This window comes from Synchiropus splendidus, chromosome 14, assembly GCF_027744825.2.
Source record: "Synchiropus splendidus isolate RoL2022-P1 chromosome 14, RoL_Sspl_1.0, whole genome shotgun sequence".
Lineage (NCBI taxonomy): Eukaryota > Metazoa > Chordata > Actinopteri > Syngnathiformes > Callionymidae > Synchiropus > Synchiropus splendidus.
Window position 1 is genome coordinate 10,494,613 of NC_071347.1, and position 23,930 is coordinate 10,518,542.

Consider the following 23,930-nt stretch of genomic DNA (forward strand, 5'->3'; position numbering starts at 1 on the left):
AGTGATACATAAACACAGAACTTGGGAGCTGGGAAAGGGAATGGACTGGGAGTATATGACCTTTTGCCAAAGCAAAAAAAAATAAATAAATAAGTGGATAGGCATTAGTCTGAAGGCTATTGTCATTGAGAGGTGATCTGAGTGTTTAGACTAATCCAGGAATGCAAGAACAGTAATCCATTGGTAGCGTCACTGTTCACATACAGTAGATAAAATAATAAAATGCACAAAACAACAAGCTCTAGTCTGTGACTGATAGGTAAGGACATGCGTGTTTGTGTGTGTATGTGTATGTGTGTGTGTGTGTGTGTGTGTGTGTGTGTGTGTGTGTGTGTGTGTGTGTGTCAGCATTAATGCAATGTGAAGAGTCTTTCAGAGGGTGACAGAAGCCACGAGGAAAAGTAACGGTAAGCAGGATCGAGAGAAAACTTGGTCTGTTCTTCAACATTCGAACATTCTGAGGTAAGAATTTAAACTTCTTCGTTCTTGCATATGAGCTTCCATAGTGACGTACTAAAATCTTTCATTGTAACTATGAGTTTAATGTAAGTCTAATGGAGACTAATTTGACTTAATGTTGGTTAAAAAAGTCTCTGTCCAACCTTATTAGCTTGAAATCATCTCATCTTAGATCACAGGCCTTCTGTGCTTCTGTCTCTTCATTTGTCATCATTTGGTTTCTATTGAGACGTTAGATGTGAGTGTAACTTCATCAGTGATCAGATTCTTCAGTGTCACTTCCGCCTACGTGTTTTCTCAAATCTATTGTGGACAACTGGCTTGCATTTCTTATGGTCTGCTGTACTGTATCTGACATGTTATACAGAGGGTTTGCTATAAAGAGTAATAAATGTTGCAACCCATAAGCATGAGGGAGTCCGAAGCCAGCTGTGAATTTATAGTTTATACTGCAGTAAAACCTTTTTTTTTTTTTTTCACCTCAACAACATAGGGATTTTAAGTCCATTGTCTGGGTCACACAACGCAACCTCAGTTCCATGTAGTGCTTGAGAATGATGCACAAGCAATTTTGACCATCAGATGACTCTGATACAGCCACCCATTGTTCTCTCTCTCTCTCTCTCTCTCTTTCTCTCTCTCTCTCTCTCTCTCTTTCTCTCTCTCTCTCTCTCTTAGCTTAGCTGAAAGCACATTGTGAAAGTATTATGAAGTGTTGGCTAAGTCAAACAAATTTTGGTTTCTTATAATATAATTCATACATTCGTTCCTTTTTCCAGATCTGACATCAATAGAAAACATTGAGCGACACGCCCAAAGCTCCAGTCAGGACTATGGTGGATAAAAAAACAGAGGTGGTGAAGTCAGCTTTATGGAATGTCAGCGAAGACGCCAGATTGAACACCAACTGGCAGACATACGCCCCGTCATGTCACACAATTTCACCAATACGTCTTGATGTTGATGAGCCCCGTGAATGCACAGAGACGGACCTGCTTCTGCCCAAAAACCGTCCAAATGGAGGAAGATCCCGCAGCTCAACTGACCAACGTGTTCCAAATCATAGCCGAGCGTCGACCGAATCCATCTGCTCCATGGCGCTTCAGATACTGGTGCCGTTTCTTCTAGCCGGTCTGGGGACGGTGTCTGCTGGGATACTGTTGGATGTGGTTCAGGTGAGCAAACACTTGAAGACCTTGATTCCAATTTTATTAAATCAAACAATACCAACGTGACTACAAACATGATTGATTGTGACTATGAATAATATTCCACAGCATACCTTCAAAAATGACCCCAATGTGACCCTACAGTCTTGGTTCCACTTTCACAAATGTTTGATTGACGCAAGCTAAATGAATGCAGCTGGGATTTATGTAACCAAAGAGCTGACGGAACAATCCATTGTGCAATCTTGAGGAAAACTTTCCTCCAAAGGTCTGAGCAAGTTTTGAATTCACTGACAACAAGCAATCCTTTTTTTTCAATTAATTAAATTTATATTTTTACTCGGGACAAAATCATTCTACGAACCTCTGTATTCACTGTGCGTCTGTCTTTACTTGCCTCATGCTGACCTCTCGCCTTCTGACTTCCATTGATCTTTAACCATTAGGTGAAACAACCTTGAATCAGAATCTGGTATCACAGGTGCTTTAATCCTTAGAACACTGTATCCGCATCACAACCAATCCATTTAAAGTGATCCACCAACTCGTCCTCACTGTCCACTGCATGGCAGTGTTGTGAGACCCTCTTGCACCTTGCAGACTCAGGTGCGGTCCTCCTCCATGGTAGTTTGCATTAAGTTTAAGGAGCAGCAGCATTTCAGCGACGATGCCAGATGATTCTGGAGGATCTAACGTGAGAATGGTTAACACATAGTATGTACAATATCAAGGACATGAATATCGAAGGTAAGAAATTTTATCCATATCGTTCGGTCCACCTATTAAGATCAATAATACACGTCAATAAAATATTAAAAAGGAGACAACACCTTCACGAGAACATATCGTGTTCTACTACATAAGACAAGACTTAAAAGCAGAAGTATTACATTCATATATGCAGGTTCCCATAGGTCTTGTGGGGTGAGGCTCAGTCAGTGACCCTGTCCAGTACCAGTGTCACCTCTGGTTGCACCCCTATTTTTTTATTTTATTTTTTGTGTTACGATTGCTCACTGGAGTTTGTAGATTAATTTTGCCCATAATAATTAGCAGTATATTGGCTGTATTCTGGGTCAGCACTGCAGCGATACATGCTGGTTGTTTGTTTAAAAAATAAAAGGTGATTTAAAAGTGGACACAGGTGCGAAAACAATAGCGCAAAATAACAAGTGCTCAAACTCAGTCTGCTGCTGTGGTGGATAAATAAAGCTCTCCCACGTGTCATTCACAACCCTGCAGGAAACTCTCTGGAGACTGCAGAGAGAATCCTGAAGTCGAGTTGAGAAAATGAAAAGGGCTTTCATTTTTTTCCCCAAAGTTTAGCTTGTGATGAGAGCACATCAGGCCCTTTCAAATATTCGCTGTTGACACTTTCCAAAACATTCTACATGGCGGAGCGCTTCATTGTGTTCATATCCCAGCACCTGGTTCTTTACAACAAAGCACATAAAAACTAACAAGACAATGATTTTACAGATGTTAATGTTAAAAAGACATTATTCTTAGAACATTTAGAGGTGAACAGCTGCTGAGTATGATAATATGATGACAGTGTACTGTGTGTATGATCAAGCTCATGTAAATCACTGGTGTTGCACAGAGGACTGGGTCGGCATTGAAAGGCGGATAAATACAAGTGTCCACCGACTCCACGTAAACCGCGGGAGCAGTTATCTCGCTGCATCAGGCTCTCTATGTCTTCGAGAGCAGCGTATCTCCTCAGTATTACCCTTAACACGTCCCTCAATCTCAGTCATAGGGCCTTATTATTCGTTTGGCCTTGTGTCACATGAGTGTAACATATTTAATCGGGCCGCCCCTGATGTGTGCCTCAATATTGGCATCCAAATTTTTTGCGATTTTGGTTGTTTCTTGCCGGCACCCCCAACCAATTGAATAGATTAAAGCATTAAACAGCATAACTGCAGTGTCATTATGCAGTTCATGAAGGATCCCTATTGGAGTCTATTCAAAGCTGCAGTACAAGGTGCCGGTTTGTGTCCGACGTATAATATCAAACGAAATAAGGTTGTTTTCTTGCGTTTTTGACAACCAAACAATTATCCCAAAAGATTGTGATAATACCAGTTTAGTTAAGGACTGCCTGAATCCTGGCGCTCCTCCGTCCGCTGCTGGGCCAATATTGGACCCATCACCTCCAGTTTCATGGATGAAAAACTAAGTTCACTAACAGCAATAATGACCCAGCACTGACCTCCGTCGTCGCTTCACTGATGATCGAATGTCAGGGGGTCGACAGTTCAAGCTATGGAGGAGCGATATGTTTTGGGAAAGATTCTGATTTTCATTTGTTGTTAATTTTCCAGTCCTACTGTCAGTGTCAGAATGTGACAGTCACGTGATGAACCTGTGTAACGTGGCGCCCGCCGCACTGGTGCGATTGTATTTATTTATTTATTTGTTTTTACATGGCTCATGCCACTGCCCCAATAACGCCACCCGAGCCAGATGTCCGGTTCACCTGGACCTAAAACCACTGCCCACAATGCTGATCTTTTATTATACCTAGGGGTTAGGCCTGAATGATTTTGGATTTTGGATTTTTAGAGTCAATTTGACTTTAAGAGTGTTGCAAATCACCATCATTTTATTTTACAATCTCATAAAAACAAAATACATGAACATGCTTCAATTGGAAATCACAGTTCATAGAGATGCTGCCGAGCTGACTGCATGTCTTGACGTATGAATTTTCAGTTGTTCATAGTGAGATCATTGTTAGATAAACAGAGAATGGTTCCTGTTGTGTGAACATGCACTCAAACAACTTAGTCCCTGGAAAGGTTTTAGGATGTAATATAGTTCCTGCATTGCGAAATCAGCTAAAGCCTGTTGAGGCAAATGAGAGTGTCATGTCTTTTTCATTGGAAAAGAACTATCCTAAAACAGAGGCCTCTGATGCCTGCAAAAACAGTGCACTATTGTTTTTAATACAGTGAGACTTGCTCTGGCATCTGGCCTGAGTAAATATCTTGCATAATTTTTGTTGGGGGTGGCGGTTGTGTGGGCTCATTTAACGGCTACAATCCAACACTTCCACAGTTACACTCTTCAGAAATGTTTTTTTCATAGCAGTAATGAATTTATACTTATGCTCAGGGCTCTGAAATCCAGAACCTCATTTGAAATTGGTTGCTTTTCTCAAACTCATCCAGGTTTCAGTGATTGTAGTTTTTCCACCACAAGGTGCCTATTAAGCGGCAAAATTTCTGCTCAAATGGCAACTTTTGCAGTGAACGCATTTGCAAAACATTGGAGACCGACTGAAAACCTACTATTTTTATACAAAAAAGGGTTGTATAAAAAGTCACATGATCAATTACACAGCATTTTTTATCAGATATAATTCAAATGAGTAATAAAGATAAGGCAGGGGAATAACCAAGGCAGATGAATCTGTCGTATTTAGTCGCATCCCTCTGTTCTTTTGCTGATGTCTGAGAGAGTCAGGCATGACCGTCTGTGAGATTCGATCACTAAAGAAAAACATTTTGTTCTTCACATTATGCCAAATGATTGTCAAGAGAATGAAGATGCAACTATAGTTCAAATGGATTGAAGCTCTTAAGTCGCTAAAATATTCCCAATCTACTTCTTAAAGGTGGATTAAGCATTCAAATGAACTCAAGAGGTTCTAAGGTTTAAGTGATGATGCTAGAAAGAAATCAACCTGTATAGCTGTCTTGAAGAACTCTCCAATAAGGAGAGTCCAAGAAGTGAACTTCAGGGGGTATAAGTGGCTCAGTTGAGAAGGGGTGAGGGTCCAGGGAGCCTGGTGTAAAGCCAGAGAGGTGGGACCAAAATCCCCTGACCAAAGGCAAAGATCACTGCTGGTCGGCATATACCCTTTACGTAACAGCTGCTGTCGTCGGGTTTAGGTTTTCAAGGTTTCGTGTACAAGGCGATTGGCTATAATATAAGCCGTCCCTAGTTCCGAGCACACTACCTCCCTTTGCCTCTCCGGTAAAGGGCCCCTCGGGTGGTCAATTCAGTCAGCCTCTTGTTGCGGACACGGTTCTAAGACTATAATAAGTGTATCAACTTTACCTTATTATATTAGTGAGTAGTGTCGGCGCTTCACTGAGCGGGTTATTTAATTAGCCCGACCTGTTAAGAAACAGGTTCTTGACCTTACAATGCTACACCTCTTACCGTAGTCTCTTTACTTAACTTCGTTTAGGGACTCATGATCGGATCCTCAATCCATTCCTTCTAAATAACATATTTCCCCATAACTGCCTAAAACTACCACCTTATCATTGCCACAATAATTCAGGATGGAATAATGCTACCATGTGAGACATTCACTACATGTGCAACAGGAGGAAATCAAACAATAACTCACCTATAACCCAATTGATGGTAGTATAGGAGCCAGTTGATTCTTTAGTAGTCAGGGATCAACGCCGTTGTGCCTTTTCAGTACTTAATTCGTACTCAATTTTATTATGTTTTTGTTACAAAAGTATTTCTTCAAAAAATTAATAAAAGGATAGTAAAAACTACAAAATCAATCAAGAATAATAAAATCCATAAACTCAAGGGTATTGCCAGACGCTGATACCCAACAGTATCAAAAGTACCACCAGACGCTGGTACTAGTACATATACTTCAAAAACCATATAATCAAAATACATGCAATAAAAAGAATTAAATCAAAAAATGATAAGAGAACAATAAAAATGAGTTAAATCAAATAGTCTGAGAGCAAATAGCAAGAGCACCGTCCCAAGTTAAGATACGAGACCTTACTGCAGACAGATGCAGGCGAAAAGCCAAAGAGCAAGACCTCAGTGTCACATCTCCGAGCGTTTATATAGCAACACACATGGCCTTGAAGACATACCGATGTCCGTTTCCCATGCCCAGGTGATAAATCATATCTAGTTTTTCCACAGATCGCCTTGAAGCCATGCCCTTAAAAGGATCGCGTGTTTCGGTGATTGATCATATTAGTGTCATTTACATCAGCACTTGCGTCAGCATTTGCGTCAATTATGCCCGGTTTACCATATTAGGTCAACACATCTGCGTCAGCACGTGCGTTTACAAGTTAAATCTAAGTTCAAGACACCCACCTGCACATGAGTTCAAACGTTCACGCTTACAAGGTCATTCTAAGTTCAGAACACACAGCTGTTCGTGAGTTCAAACGTTCACGGTCAAAAGCATACAGGTTCACTAAAGTTCAAACATCAAAATCAATGATAAAAATCAGAAATAATATCAAATATTATTTAGCAGGTTTTGATTATAATATTTTCGATATTCCAGTATATACAACAGCTGCCAAAGTCAGTTCGGTTGGAGATTAGCTTAGTTCCTTATTTTTTGTGTCCTGAATCATATCATGTTGGCCACTGTACACTCTCTGTAGCTGAATCTTTTTCGAGTATTTCTGCATTTTCCTTTGTACTTGGAGAGAAAAGTGAGTTGCTTTCCACAGAATCATCAAAATACATAACTGACTGCTCCAAAGATGGAAAGCAGCTCATGACCCGATGACATTGCTTCACTTTTGTGTTTTAAAGAGATATTCTTAACTCCAACTCCAGTGAAACATACTATGCTCTGACATTAACCTCTGGTGAACCATATCTCTCTGTCTGTCTCTGTCCTTTCATTACAATATATCATTAGACTTGGTGTGTGTTGCACTGTGGGCTCCCTGGACTGCCAATATGGTGTCCTTCTCTTTCAGCCACAGCCAATGGCTGCTCTGATTCCTACTTCATCCAGTAGCCTAGCAGTTGAACGACTTGTCATCCATGGAAAACCTGAATAGAGGAAGACTCATCCTAGTCTTCAGATATTCCCTTCCACCCATCCTCTGGAAGACCCGATTATTAATTTCTAAAAGTCAGCGTAAAAGCTTGTTGGGATATTGTTCAGCCTGCCAGTATGCCAACCTCCCAGCATCGCCATTCTGTGTTGCGATGCAGAATTGGAGGTCTTCAAAATGGGCTTGTGATGCCCCCTGGGACTTGAAAAATGTTGTTGTAGTTTGACCATGGCACGTCACGAGGCACTGACTTAAAGGCATTGGCCAGGTCGAGGAACACCACACACAGATCTTCCTTTTACTTCTTGCCTAATTGTATCTGGTTACATTTTTGTTTGAGGCATCTTGGGAAGCCCTATCCCTCACTTCTTCACTGAGGAGTTAATAAAGTTGTTCTTTAGTTCAACACCTTAGTGTCTTTGGGCCTAAATGTAGAAGAAAACCTAACCTTCAGCATCCAGCAAGTTGGACTGTTGGAACTGGTGGGTGGTATGTTGCCTTCTTCCCAAGGTAGTTTCATCATTTTCCTCAGATTCTTCACAACACCTAAAAGGTTCTAGTAGAGCCTGTTTGAAAAAGTGTTTGGGCCTGAGCTGCTGCCATTCTTCCACATTTTATCATTGTTTCAACCTCTTTCCACGTTGCAAAGGTCTGATGTCCCACTGTTGTTCAGATGGGTGGATGGTGGCACGTCCTTTGGGATGAAGGTGTGTGCCGTATGCCTTTAATGCTCTTCGATTTTGCTCACTGGAACTTTGAGTGTCCCGGCTTTATCCTTGACATAGAGGTCCAGGGTGAAAAAGAAGGCTGCCGTGGTTCTTTGTTTCTTGTTGTGTTGCTCTCGGCTATTGCCCTCCACAGTGGGCATGTCAAAGCTTTCCATGTTGATACTTTTTATTTCTGAACAACTTGTTGGCTCTCTATTGGCAGTGGCATAAACAATAATAAAAAAATTGAATCTGACTAAAAGTAAATGTATAAACAATGATCATTTTTCAAATGAGTCGAGAAACAACCATGCTCTCTTCAAAGACACCTCACAAATAGCTTCATTTTGCCAATTATGTGGTCCGGCCAGCGGGGTATACACTTCTCAGGGCGTCGAGTCGGGAGCGGAAGAAACCACAGAAGTAGCGGGATACAAGCTTTTTTTTATTCCACATCAGCGTAACATCATCTCTTCGCTTGACATCGCTCAGTATCAAATTGTTCAAAGTACAGACACATTAAGTAGGGGCTGGATCAAGGGCGCTCCTTGTACCAGATACATCGTCACAAACATGCATATCCACGTTTGACCTTCTGGCTGAATCATAAGAGCTTCTGGCATCTCCAGACAAAACAGACATTCCTGTCTTCACCCCAAGGTAGCCATCTCTGGCGAATTTGGAATACAGAGTGTGTAGATATCTGTTAAACATTCCATTGGTCCTGAAAAACAAGTTATCCTTGTAACTCTAATGACACAGGTCAAATTATTCCACAACATATCCCCCCTTCGTGGGTCTTAGACCCACACACCGAATTTAGCAAACTATCCCATTTTATTTTACTGAAGATTATTTAGTACTGTAACAGAGCAGTGACAATATACTGGATGTAAGAATGTAGAAAATGTTAACTACATGATTAGTATAGCTGAAGTTAGTTCAATTGGTTTACTGCTGTCTGGTTAAATAAAAATCTCAACCGCGCGCATTGTTAGTACCCGTCGCAGGAAAATGTTAGTCAGTTCGCTTCCGGAAGCGTCAAAAGTTTTCCCGAATTGTACTCTTTGTACTAATTTGAACTTTCTTGAAATCATTTTGAACTTGTAAAACCCGAACACATAGATTGAATGCAAAATTAACCAAAAACAATGTGTGAACATAAACAATATGATGAATTAGAACACATGGTTATGCAATCATATTACAGGACAATGAAACATAATGAACACCAAACAATAAAAATGGTACTACCTAAATGGTATTCTCTTTTTTTTATGGAAGTCTGTTTTCTTTTTTGTTGCTTCTTGTCATAGGTGAGACTCCCCCCCCCCCCCCCCCCCCTTTTTTTTTTTTTTTTAAGTAATTATACCAGCAAAGAAACATAAGATCATGATTTAAACACATTTGTAATGTAATCATAACAACACCTCATTCTTCAGTCACGTCTGGAGTATGATGAGAGTCCTCCAATTAATCAGGTGATGGGTACAGATGTGGTCTCTCAGTCACCACGAGAGCCAGTTGTTCAGCAGGCATCATGTTCAGCATCTGTGTGTTCCAAAGTCCCGTCGTGACTGCTAACTGCTTCTCGATCATTCGCAGACACACTTTCCTCATCATGGGTACGATGCAACATGCCACAAGAAAAATGACAATTAGTATGAATGCAGCACTTCTGCAAAAAATGCTCCCCATTTTCCTAGATGTCCATCTACCCAATCCCAGGCCCAACTTTTAGCCCCTGCATGCTCTTTTATCTCATTTTTTAAATCTCTTTTAAAAGTTTATCCATTGCAATGGCAAATGTTCCATCAGGCGCGGTGTTGTTAGGAATGTAAGTGCAACACTGATCTCCAAACATGTGACACACACCACCTTTTTCTGCTAGTAACCAATCTAACACCTGACGATTTTGTAACACCATTTTACTAGTTTCATGCAGTTGTTCTCCCAGTAGTTTAAGTATTTCATAAGTATGGTTTGTGTATCTCTGCGCATTATAGTAAATATAATTAATCCAATCCACATTCTTATTAATTTGTAAGACAAATGTTAAAATCTGAATCTAAAATTCCGCAAATGGTATTCTCCATCGCATATTTCCATTATTTTTCTGTTCCCACGTCCCTGAGGTCATTGCACCGCACATAGATTGGGATGGTACTGTAACCAAACAGCAAAGACTGTCTGCACACTGCTATTGCTGTCACTACTACCACAAGATCGGCTCTGCATTTATGTCAAAAACCCAAAATATATATTCTACTTACAGAACTGGGACGTGTTCCTGGAAATCACAGAGCTCTTCATCCTGATTCCTGCCATCCTAGGCATGAAGGGGAACCTTGAAATGACCCTAGCGTCCCGGCTCTCTACAGCGGTGAGTCAATGTTAATGAAAAAAAAAAAACCCTGTAAGTGACCAGGTGTAAAGTTGGTCGCTGATGTTTAGTAACCGTAACCACATGGCCATAAAAAGTTGGAAATCATGAATATGGTATTTCCCAAAAGACCCCATTCAGTGTACAGTATTAAATCTAGACAATGCTCCTGGTCACTGTTTCCATGCAACAACAAATGTAACAAGGAACGAGAAGAAACGTGTGGACATCGGGAAGGTGGTGTTGACCGCTTGTTCATTCGTTGTACTCAACCAGAAAAGCCGCTTTTGTGAGATATTTCAGTGTTCTCTTATTGGTTGTTTTTCTTTGATGTAGGTGCAAAATGTCAACAGTGTGAATTATGACCCTAGAATAAAACAGGACAGGAAGCGCCGTCCCCCTTTCATGACTTGATGGCCTGAAGAAATGTATGACTTCCGGGTGCAGGAAGTGCCACCATAATATTACATAAAAGCCACACCCCCATACATGCTTTGGAGTTCATTAGACATCGCAATGTTAAGGACTATGAACCCTCGATGGCTGTTTGAATGCAAACAGCCATTGAGTTCCCCCAAATGGAACTCTTTCAAAACGGATGAGAAGTTCTTTGTGTCGTTGTGGGGTCACTGTTCAATACTGAGGTCGCCTCTTCACAACACTTGTTAGAGCCTTGAAATCATCAAAGCTTTCAATTTCAATAAAAGACAACAATCCTTTTTTGTATAAGTCTGTTACAGACGGTTTCAGTCTTACATCTTAGATCTTTTGATGACATTTTTCATCTAAATTCCGCTTAGTTTTTGTTGTTTCCACTCACAAATTCAATTCTATATGCTGAACTAAACCTGTGAGCAAAGGCAAATGCATTTTTCCTGACTGTTTTCTGAGTTTTCATCCAGCCATCCATTTAACCATTTAAACCTTTTTCTCCTTAAAATGTTCTCACTGACAAACTTTTAACTATCGAGCTAACATCGTAGTCTAAAATCCTTAGTCTTAATTTTATTGTTTGTATTAATAAATTGCGATAAAATATGCATCTCCTTATTTGATAAAGTATGAACTGTCTCACTACCAGACAATAAAACAACACATTCCAATTTAATCTAAAATAGATAAAATCGTCAGTGAAAAAACACTTCAAAACAAAGTTTTAATGAGATAAAAGTCAATGTAAAAGGGAAAAGTAGTGTTAGGAGGCAAGGCTCTACCCAGAAAGTATGGACGTCGCTTTGGTACTGGTAAATGGGTCATAGAATGAAAGAAGAGCGTAGTCTGTCCACAAGCATTCAATTTCGTTGAGCACCTGCACATTTTGAGCTGTGACTGACGCAAAGGCAATTCTGAGGGACTGAGTTCATGTATCAGCAAAGATGAATGTGTCACTTAGATACCGTGTTTACAACTCTTATGGGCCAGTTGGTCAGTTCAGAGTGCAGGATCTGTGAGGTTTCCCAAACAAGAATATTCTTCAGCAGACAGAAACCAAACAATGAAGGTGAAAAATGGAGACACAAACACTGTTCAACACTGTCCTCTAACAGTCATGAACACATCATGCACCAGCATGAGAGATGAACGAGACACCAAAATGCCAAACCTGAATTTATTTATGATCCCCTGGAAGTAATAAAACCCCTTACCCCTTCCGGAAGTAATAAAACCCTTCCCCACTTTTTATATCAATAGGAAATTAAATTAATAACCCTCCCCCTTGTTTTATGACAGGAAGGAAAGTAATGAAGGTAGAGGGGGAAGCTACATCCTGTGTGATGCATGGGAGGGGTCAGTTGCATCCTCACAGCCACAACAAATGGTTAGGCACGGTAGGAGGTCAGGTAGGGTCTTGGTGAGGGGGGTTGATGTGGCTCCATGGGATTACCTTAAGGATGTGGGAAAAAAAGGATGAAATTGAGATATTTGAAAGTAAAACTAAAAAACTAAAAGTAAAAGTTTCAGCATTAGTCAATGTTCGAACTGTTTCTGCATTCTAGACTAAATAATCAAAACGTTTAAGTAGCTACAATATTATTTCTGGTTTTAACATTTTTAGTTATTTAACATCTTATGAAACAGTTTTTCATTCTTCAAATATTTCTTAAAGATAAAACAGTAGAAAGAAAACACTGTTAGTTTTCACTAATACTTCAAATGACAACTATCCAACTCAAACACCATTGTTTTTCTACTCTCTTGAGAAATACGTTTATTTTTTTCAGAACAAACAATTAATTTTCAGTAATGACAACTATCCAGCTTAAACACCATTGTTTTGTTTTGTTTTTTCAAAATCTTCTTAAAACAGATAATTTCTACTTGCTTGAGAAATACATTTAGTTTTCAGAAAAAAAACAGGAGAAAGAAAACACTTTTAGTTTTCACTAATAGTTCAAATGACACAGCTATCCAACTGATGCACCATTGTTTTTTTTTTTTTTTTTCAAAACGTGTTTAAGACAGATAATTCTTACTTGCTTGATAAATAATTTTAGTTTTCAGAAAATGGGGTCAAGCAATGAAAGGATAAAACAGAAGAAAGAAATACTTTTAGTTTTTCAGTGTTAGTTCAAATGAGTGACTCAGCAATTCCTCCTCATCAGTCTGTTTACTATTATACTGTGTGTGTGTGTTTAAAACAAAGATTTTTTTTTACTTACTCAAAAATACTTTAGGAAATGTAACCAAGCAGCTCAGGATTATAGAATATAGCTGCTTCTATATTCAAGACTAAATAATCAAAGGTGTAAGTGGCTCCAATATTATGTCTGGTTTAAGCATTTTAGAAGTTATTTAAGATTTAATGAAACAGTTTTTTCATTCACCAATATTTCTAAAAAGATGGAACAGAAACATTTTTCACAGTTTTCAGTAATAGTTCAAATGACAGCTGTCCAGCTCAAACACCATTGTTTTTTTGTTTTTGTTTTTTGTGTTTAAAACTGTCAGATAATTTCGACTTGCTTGATCAATACTTGGAATTTTCAGAAATCAACCGTCTGGGAAAGAACTACGGCCCCCATCAGCAGACATTGGTCAGAAACACCCACCAAAGTTTCTAGGACTCTGTAGATGCATGTCACTGTCTGGAAACAGAGTCAAGCATCTTGACTGCTTCCAAACTGTTTGACCACATTTTCTGAAACTATTTCTTGAGTAAGTAAAAATGCTTTGTTTCAAACTCTCTCACACACACACAGTATAAACGTAAACGCAGACTGATTCAACAGAAACTCATATTAGTTGGATAGTCATTTGAACTAATACTGAAAACAAAAAGTATTTCTTTCTTCTGTTTTATCCTTTTATTGCCTGACCCCATTTCTGAAAATTGATAGTATTTATCAAGCAAGTAGAAATTATCTGTTTTAAACACAGTTTGAAAAAAACCCCAAAACGAAACAATGGTGTTTGAGCTGGACAGCTGTCATTTGAACTATTACTGAGAACTGTGAAAGGTGTTTCTGTTTTATCCTTTAAGAAATATTTGGAGAATGAAAAAACTGTTTCATTAAATCTTAAATAACTTCTAAAATGTTGAAACCAGAAATAATATTGTAGCTACTTACACGTTTTGATTATTTAGTCTAGAATGCAGAAATAGTTCGAACATTGACTAATGCTGAAACTTTAAAGTTTTACTGTCAAATATCTCAATTTCATCCCACGGAGCCACATCAACATCACAATGTCACATAAAATCTACAATGTTGAACTAGGAGAGCATCCTATTTTCTATTTTTCGTAATGCTCTTTGTTATCACTCTGTCCGCGTGCCAGGTAAATGCAGGAAAACTGGATCTCCCAAATGAAAAATGGATGCTAATCTCTGGAAATCTGGCTCTTAAACAGGTACATGTCCAAACAGAATTGGCGCTTTGTGATTATGTTGCTGCTTAGAGTTCTTTGACACTTGGTTTTCACTTGGCTCTCACAGCTCCAGGCTACTGTGCTCGGGCTCCTGGCCTCACTACTGGCTGTGTTGTTGGGTTGGTTTGCTGAAGGACAGACATCCATCAATCATTTGATCCTGCTGTGTTCAACCAGTGTTTCCACGGCCTTTGTGGCTTCTTTGTTGCAAGGTAACATTTGTGTTGAATTAGAATGTTTGGTTTGATGATGAGCACCTGAGAAAACATGGTGGAAACCACTCAGAGAGCAGCTTCAGGTCACATGTGTCGTCGGGTTTAGGTTTTCAAGGTCTTGTGTACAAGGCGATTGGCTATAACATAAGCCGTCCCTAGTTCCGAGCACACTACCTCCCTTTGCCTCTCTGGTAAAGGGCCCCTCGGGTGGTCAACTCAGTCAGCCTCTTGTTGCGGACACGGTTCTAAGACTATAATAAGCGTATCAACTATACCTTATTATATTAGTGAGTAGTGTTGGCGCTTCACTGAGCGGTTTATTTAATTAGCCCGACCTGTTTAGAAACAGGTTCTTGACCTTACAATGCTACACCTCTTACCGTAGTCTCTTTACTTAACTTCGTTTAGGGACTCATGATTGGATCCTCAATCCATTCCTTCTAAATAACATATTTCCCCATAACTGCCTAAAACTACCACCTTATCATTGACACAATAATTCAGGATGGAATAATGCTACCATTTGAGACATTCACTACATGTGCAACAGGAGGAAATCAAACAGTAACTCACCTATAACCCAATTGATGGTAGTAGGTAGGAGCCAGTTGATTCTTTAGTAGTCAGGGATCAACGCCGTTGTGCCTTTTCAGTACTTAATTCGTACTCAATTTTATTATGTTTTTTGTCACAAAAGTATTTCTTCAAAAATTGATAAAAGAATAGTAAAAACAGCAAAGTCAATCAAGAATAATAAAATCCATAAACTCAAGGGTATCGCCAGACGCTGATACTAGTACATATACTTCAAAAACCATATAATCAAAAATACTTCAATAAAAAGGATTAATTCAAAAATAGTAAGAGAGAAATAAAAGATGAGTTAAAATCAGATGGTCTGAGAGCAAACAGCAAGAGCACCGTCCCAAGATAAGATACAAGACCTTACGGCGGACAGACGCGGGCGAAGATCCAAAAAGAGCAAGAACGCAGGGTCACATCTCCGAGCGCTTATATAGCCACACACGGCTTTGAAGACATACCGACGTCCGTTTTCTCATGCCAAGGCAATTAATCATATCTTTAACTTATCTTGTTTTTCTCCAGATGGCCTTTTGAAGTCCTTCCCTCAAAAGGATGCATGTTTGGTGATAGATCATATTAGTGTCAATTGCATCAGCACTTGCATCATTTTTTTACGTCACTGATGCCCGGTTTACCATATTAGGTCAGTACATCTACTCCATCTTTGCCAGCACGTGCGCTTACAAGTTCAAACTAAGTTCAAGATGGCCACCTTCTCATGACTTCAAACGAGCGCGCCTACAAGGTCATTCTTAGATGGCCACTTTCTCATGACTTCAAACGAGCGCGCCTACAAGGTCATTCTTAGTTCAAAGCACACAGCTGTTCGTGAGTTCAAACGCTCACGATCAAAAGCATACAGGTTCACTAAAGTTCGAAACATCAAACAATTAATGATAACAAATCAGAAATAATATCAAATATTATTTAGCAGGTCCATTAATGATAAAAACAGAAACAATACCAAATATTATTTAGCAGGTTTTGATTATAATATTTTCGAACTTCCAGTATATACAACAACATGCTTGCCTGAAGCTGCACAAAGAGCAAAGCACCCCTGATAAAGTGCCGACTGTGATCCCACCAATTGACTTTTGATTCTGTCTCTCTCCAGGAATCATTATGGTTGCGTTGATCCTTTTCTCCAAGAGTTTAGGTATCAACCCCGACAACGTGGCCACACCGATGGCAGCCAGTTTTGGGGATCTCATCACTCTGGCCTTACTGGCCTGCTTCAGTCAGTGGTTCTACTCCTTCATGGGTAAATTGAACGCCAGACACGTTACATATATATTGTGTAGTTTAAAAATATTTTTTTCATTATTGGTTTCTAATGGATGTTTTCTTCTCTGGTCAGAAATCTATCCCTTTGTCCTCTACCTGATGGACTTGTTGTACCTTTGCCTTATTCCTCTTTGGGTTGTCGTCTCCTCCACACACCCCGAGACTCACATCCTCTTACGCACGGGGTGGCAGCCGATCATCGCAGCTCTGGTTATCAGCAGGTGCGACTCACTCATTGAGACAATATCTCAAATGAGGACACATGATCAACAAGTATTTGACATTTTTTACAGCATTGGTGGAGTGATTTTGGACAAGAGTGTGTCCAATCCAAACTTAGCAGGGATTGTTATTTATGCTCCAGTCATCAACGGTGAGTTATTTATTGAATTTCATCCAAACCCTTCACTACTTTGGAAGTTCCTGTGTGGTGTGAAGACATGGAAAGAAGTTTGGGTTGGATCGGTTCTATTGTCATTTTCACTGATCTCCTGACTATTAAAATATTTTTCACAAGCCCATGAATTGCATTTGACATTTTTAGCATCTGTGAGAAAACTATGTAAACAACAACAACAACAACAACAACAACAATAATAGTTATTATTATTATTAGTAACAGTATTATTTATGATAAATAAAAATCATAATTTTATAGTATTGTCGTTACTATAATTATTATTGTCTATGATTAATAATTATTTCTAAATAACCTGAATAATTATACATTATTAATATAATAATTATATTATAATTAGTAGTAGCAGTAACAACAACAACAACATTAATAATATAATAATAATAATAATAATAATAATAATAATAATAATAATAACAACAACAACATAATAATAATAATAATAATAATCATTATTATTAGTATTGGTGTTGGGGTTGGTGTTGTTATTATTATTATTGATCATATAAACAATTACAATCACAGTTGCATACAGCATCATATCCCTGCATTACCTTCAGAGATGTGAGTCACTTTCTAATTCTGGATATATTTAACGCATATTCGTCTCATCTCTCATGTCACACTTTTCCCCGTCAGGTATTGGTGGAAACCTAGTCTCCATACAGGCTAGCCGTATCTCCACTAGTCTGCATCTGAATCACACCCCTGGGGAGGGGCCTGAAGATCAAAGGGTGTGTGTCAACCCCTACAGGACTTTCTTTGGGACAGGTAATAAAACACAATGCTAGTGTTTGATTCCTCACTTCAAAGCTTGAACCATCTGACTTACTATCGCTTTCCCTGACTCCTTATCAACCTTTTGTCAAAAACATCCCAAAGACAAGTGGTGAGTTGTGAGAGTTAGATATACACCTGAATTGAATGCAAATGAGCCCAGCAGAAACACACATCAAAGACACATCACGAATGTGCCGGTGAAACCTCCCGTACAGATCTAGAATGTATGCATCTACACTGCAAAAAGAAATGCCTTGTGCTTTGAATATTGCTGATCGTATTTAATATAACTGACGCCTTTGGAGAGTTGCACTTCCACAGTGTCAAATTTTGCCTGTTAAGTGACTGATGACCGTGAGTGGGCTTTGAATCTCGACAAGATTCCACTGGCTACTTCTCTCCGTCTTCCTCTTCTTCCAGCCGTATTCTGACATGGTAGTCTAAGGCAGGGGTTGGCAATCTTCTCCTTTCCTGCCGAAGAAAAAAGTCTGGAGCCACAAAACATAAACATAGAAGCATATACTTAAAAATATTTTCAGTACCTTTTATAGTTGTGTAAAACTAAAATAAAACATTTTACATAGAACATAAAATAAACAAAACGTAAAATATTTTAAATCAGAAATGTAGCTGTAAGAATCATCTCTAACTAAGAAAAAGGATGGGGGTGAGAGGTCAACATGTGAGCGTGTATTGCTAGTCAGAAGTTTGAAGTACTTTTCAACTAAATGATGGCCGTGATTCCTGAGAGGCTGCGGCCCCTCTCTTTGTCAGGGTGTGAGTTTTGTGTGAGCTGATGAGGACATGCTGAGGTAGTGTGAGTTACATGTTTGAAGATTGTACCTAAAGATGTCAGTCAGCAGTTTTCATAATAGAATAAAATGTGTCGATGACACATTCAGAGGAAGAGGGGAACCATCTTGGCATTTGTATTAGAATAGCTTGACTGTTGAAATGTTTTCAGATCCAAGAAATAAAATATAAAATAAACTACTGCATTAATACTGAACTTCTTCCACTTGATATTGGTAGCTCAATAAGAGAGAAAGATGTCTTTCTAAACGAAAATCTTTAGAGAAACTTCAAACTGTTCAGCAGTGGCTTTCCAAAATAAATCCCTTAAGACAGTCACTTTAGACAGAAAGTGTGGCAGTACACCTGTCTGTTTTCCTTCCTGAGGTGAAGTTTCTCGCCTGTGACCATTATATTGCCGGTCCTCTCTCTTGACAGGAACCAATCAGCGGTCCGCCCAGGTTCTGCTCCTTTTCGTCATTCCTGGACAATTAATCTTCTTTTACATCATTCAACTGACGAAAGGAGGCAGCACGTTACCAAGTCCCCTCTTCACTGTGGCCTATTTGTCTGCTGCCGTGATCCAGGTGAAGCAACACCTTTGAACAGAAACGGATGAAGACTTCACTGTTTCCTTCCTCTCCTTCTCACAGGTTATCCTTCTGCTGTATCTGGCCGACTGTTTGGTTCATTGTCTTTGGCGAAGGAACAAGGATCCAGACACAGAGTCAATTCCTTACTTAACTGCAGTAGGAGACGTATTGGGAACTGCCCTCCTCTCACTTGCCTTTGTGGTTCTGTGGTGCTTCAGTGATGCCCATGGTTTTTAGTGAGTATATAATAGAAAATATGGTCACTATACACTTCAAGAGATGAAAATTAAAACAGCTCTGTTTCTGAACATGTGGTGCAACCATTGAAACAAGGACAACGGTAACAACGATGGTTTAAGTTATTTATTCAAAGGTGGATTTTAGAAGGGTTGGAAGTTTAATGGAATAAATTCTGCCAAGAGGATGAATAGCAGAAGACAATTAAAATCGTCCATGTAAGTTGCTTAAGGACTTGTCTATGATGTAATGTGGGTAGAAATTTCATAAAATAGGAAGGACAGGTGAGTATTTAAGAAAGTCTCACAGTCTTTTTGCGTATCAGAGGATGTGAACTGGCTAGGCTTTGGTGACGTTTTTGGGAATGTCAGGAATAAAGCACCCCATCTGGAGCCTTTTTTTTTCATTCGTCCTTATTAAGTTTACGACTATATTCAAACTAGTGCGTCACTGCTGGTCTTATACTAAGTATAAAAGAATTACAAATGACATCTAGAATGTAATGGATAATATTGCGATAAAAAAATGTACAAAGTAAATAGTGTTGTTAGATTAAGAATAATACATGAAAAATACTATACATAATATATACATAATACAACACCCCCAACAAAATATTCTTCACCACGCCAATCCCCTCCAGCTTCAAGACATCCGTCGGCCCCCTGTAATGTTTCCTTCTTCAAAGATACGAGAGTAAAGGTCTGGTGACACCTGTGAATTGTTAACCTCAAAGTAAGTCCATGTCAGTCTTCTGGTTTAACAACCACCACTATCCACGAGATTTTTTGGTTTGGCCTGAGAGGCCATAAAAGTGGCAGTTTTTTTGAGAACTTAGTTGGAAAGCATTCCAGAAGATAAGCTGAGCAACACAAGGTTGCCTCAAAAGGACAAAGACAGAGTAGGTAAATGTCTCTGAAAAAGAAAGGTTGATTCCAAGAAGCTGAAATCCCACGAGCGAGTCATGCAAGCAACAATGTCATTTTTATGTGATTCTGAAAGTTTAAGTGAATGGTTAACTCACTATCTCACACATCTATACTTGAATGTTTTATTGTTGAATCCAGCGAGTTGAGGGCGCGAGTCATCCTCAGCAACCTGCTCTTAACGGAGACCTGCTATGAAGGCCCTCCGACAGGGCGTACTCAGGTCTCCTGGAATCCGTAGAAGGTGATCCTTACTCAGGCTACTCGCTTCGTGGAAGGTCAGTGAGGAGACTCGCCCAGCTCCAACGGTCTTCATCTGCATGTCGACTCATCTTCCAGCTGCAATATTCTTCAAACTGGAGGTGTACTTGAAACTCCGGCTGCCCTTACTTAGCAGGCGGAGTTCAATGTTTATTGTATTTAGTGTATCCAGCTCAAGGGAAACTTATTCCAAATGTAGAAAGAAATAAGGTTCTTGAAGTGTAATCCACAAATTCCTCTCGCAGAGGTTCTGCAAAAACAGCCAAAGTCTGAAACTTTTTCTAAGTCGAGTTTCTCGGTGAGAGACTTAGTCCAAACATGAGACCAAGGGCGCTTTCACACTACGGGTTCTGTCTCAAGACAAAGCTCTTTCGGCTCAGAAGTCCGAGATGTGAACACAAACGAGTTGGGTTTTGGCCTGATCCCCTCTGGAGTGCTGCACCTTGTCTCGGGAAACAGTCTACTTACCCTCAGTGGGTTGCTCAGCGGGTGGTGAGCTTCTCACCTCAGGCAACTCGGCGCTAGATGTCGGAAATTACGTGTACAGTGCGACTCCACACAAACATGATAGATGCTGGGCAGGAAAGGGCCTGATCGCTGTCTGAGTGGACAACATCGTTCAAACTCAAACTCACAGAACACTGAGGTGTGCAGCCAGGAGCTGCAGGAAAATTGCAAAAGACTTTTCTTTCATCATTTCTGATGTCTGGATCTGTGACCCTGTTCGTCGTGCTGTGAGAGCAGTGTGGATCAGTCAAGACGCGTCGTATTACGCAGCTTGTTTTCCTTGGAAAATCAACATGACATGACTCTTTCATGTTTAGTTGAAAGACTCTTTCATGTGTGGCTGTGAAACGCCACATTCTGTTACAGCCGTGGCGGAGCTCTGTTATCAGTTCAGTTCTGAGGTGAGGACGACTCGTAATGTTAAGAAGCGACAGAGAAATAAGGTGGCCAAGCTGATGGTGGGAAATAGGTTGTCCCGTGGCTCATGACAACTTCCTTGAGATGTACTTCGTCGTGGGTCACAAACCAGCTTTTGTGCAGAGCGCCGCCAGCTGAGGAGGAAAAAATGGACATCGCTTGTGTCGCAGGTACGAGGATGCACAGCAGGGGGAGAATCGGTCTCAGACCCACCCAAGACAGAACACCCTAGTGTGAAAAGCCCCTAAGTCCAGAAGGCGTCTGTCCAAGCGGCACCTGTGAGAGCACGTATCCAGTGCGTCACCTCATAATGGGAATTGTGCAATTATTATACAATATTAATATTATTATTCATTTGTTTGTGCTACTAATAAAGAAGTTATTCACAGGAATGCTGAATGAGGGAGTGTGGCTGAGTGTGTGTGAGAATTTGAAGTAGCAGGTGGAGTTCAAAGACGGGAGTGAACCATACTGGTGGAACAAACATCAGAAATCAATAGAGGGTGCAAGGTCAGACAGAGGAGGCTGGGAAGTACCATCTTCTCCAGAGCTGATCCCGATAAGAGCCACCTGGGTGTCGTCGGGTTTAGGTTTTCAAGGTTTTTGTGTACAGGGTGATTGGCTATGACATAAGCCGTCCCTAGTTCCGAGTACACTACCTCCCTCTGCCCCTCTGGCAAAGGGCCCCTCGGGTGGTCAACTCAGTCAGCCTATTGTTGCGGACACGGTTCTAAGACTATAATAAGTGAGTCATGATCGGATCCTCAATCCATTCCTTTTAAATAACATATTTCCCTGTAACTGTCGAAAACTACCACCTTATCATTGACTAAAGGGAAATAACTAATTAAGCTAAAGCTCCAAAGTGATATCGCTGTGCTTTGAAAGTTGAATAAATTGCTTGGGGAATGCGTGGGTGGATTGGGTAACTTGCTTTGGGGAGGTGTTGTTTATCTCCAGGGGACCGGACGGGGCAAAGTGACCGCGCCACACAAGACAGATGAAAACCGTTATGCGTCAACACCCAGGGAGGAAACAAGATGGCTGAGGAGGAGAGCCGCGCTTAATACGAGTATCACAGACTGACTGTTGATGTGGGAAAATACCAGAGGAAGCTGCCCAGAAGAGACACCGCCTCAACAAGAAGTATAAAGAAGAATTGTAGTCATCTCGATGTGTGCTTCTACCAGTGTCTGATCTGTAAGTCACGACTCCCGTTGTGCTGGCAGACTCTACCTGGAGAAGAGCCCGGATCGATCTGTATAGGCCTGGAGAGATTGTATTAGGTCCTGGCGAGGACGCTTGGTGATTGTGAATAAACGCAGCTTGGAAAAGAACGGAATCCTGATCATTTATAACTACCTGGAACAACGAACACGATTGGTAGGAAAGCTAATATCGGGTGATATTGTGTTTGGCCGGAGGTTGAGGATATTTTCCTACAGACACAATAATTCAGGATGGAATAATGCTACCATTTGAGACATTCACTACATGTGCAACAGGAGGAAATCAAACAGTAACTCACCTATAACCCAGTTGATGGTAGTATAGGAGCCAGTTGATTGTTTAGTAGTCAGGGATCAACGCCGTTGTGCCTTTTCAGTACTTAATTCGTACTCAATTTTATTTTGTTTTTGTTTCAAAAAGTATTTCTCCAAAAAAAAATTGACAAAAGGATAATAAAAACAATAAAATCAATAAAGAATAATAAACTCCATAAACTCAAGGGTATTGCCAGACGCTGATACCCAACAGTATCAAAAGTACCGCCAGACGCTGGTACTAATACATATACTTCAAAAATCATATAATCAAAATACATGCAATAAAAAGAATTAAATAAAAAAATAATAAGAAAACAATAAAAACGGATACGCAAACGGATGAAGCCAAAAAGCGTACAGGAACCACAGTGTCAGATTTCCGAGAGTTTTTACAGCAACACAGCTGGTTTTGATAACGTGCCCATAAATGGATCGCGTGTTCCGGCGGTTAACCACAGCCATAAATGGATCGTGTGTTCCGGCGGTTAACCACATCCAGTTTCATTTGCGTCAGAAGCGCCTAGCGGTTTACCACATCCGGTTTCATTTGCGTCAGCACATCCTGTTTACAAGTTCAATCTAAGTTCAAAGCACACACTTGTTCATGAGTTCAAAAGTTCACGTTCAAAAGCATATAAGTTCACTAAAGTTCAAACATCAAAATCAATGATAAAAATCAGAAATAATATCAAATATCACTTAGCAGGTTTTGATTATAATATTTTCGATTTTCCAGTATATACAACACACGGTTCTAAGTGTGGGACTCACAAGTTTAGGCACCCCTCAATTATTATTTATTTGTATAATGTTTTGTATTATTTTTGTTAAATGAAAGTGCTTTTTTGGATGCATACACAAATTCGCGAATAGGGCAGATATTTAGTCAGGCATGTCAGGGACGGCCCAAGGCTGCTCGGGTGGACTCTTGAGGTCCATCTCACTCAGTTGCGAGAATGAACCTGTAGAC

General features: G+C 39.9%; 1 protein-coding gene and 1 long non-coding RNA gene across 2 annotated transcripts; one reads left to right on the plus strand and one right to left on the minus strand.

Moving 5' to 3' along the window:
* The first annotated feature begins 371 nt into the window (after positions 1-371).
* Positions 372-22,673, plus strand: slc41a2a (solute carrier family 41 member 2a). Its single transcript, XM_053886572.1, has 11 exons — positions 372-462; positions 1,239-1,634; positions 10,418-10,525; positions 14,306-14,377; positions 14,463-14,607; positions 16,313-16,459; positions 16,556-16,703; positions 16,776-16,855; positions 17,540-17,671; positions 18,911-19,059; positions 19,126-22,673. The coding sequence occupies exons 2-11, from the start codon at positions 1,293-1,295 to the stop codon at positions 19,300-19,302; spliced, it is 1,500 nt and encodes a 499-aa protein (XP_053742547.1). The 5' UTR covers positions 372-462; positions 1,239-1,292; the 3' UTR covers positions 19,303-22,673.
* Positions 9,521-15,759, minus strand: LOC128771257 (uncharacterized). Its single transcript, XR_008416604.1, has 3 exons — positions 15,184-15,759; positions 10,416-10,517; positions 9,521-9,752 (listed from the first exon to the last, which is right to left on the minus strand). It is a non-coding gene; the product is annotated as an uncharacterized LOC128771257 (long non-coding RNA).
* Positions 22,674-23,930: the final 1,257 nt, after the last annotated feature.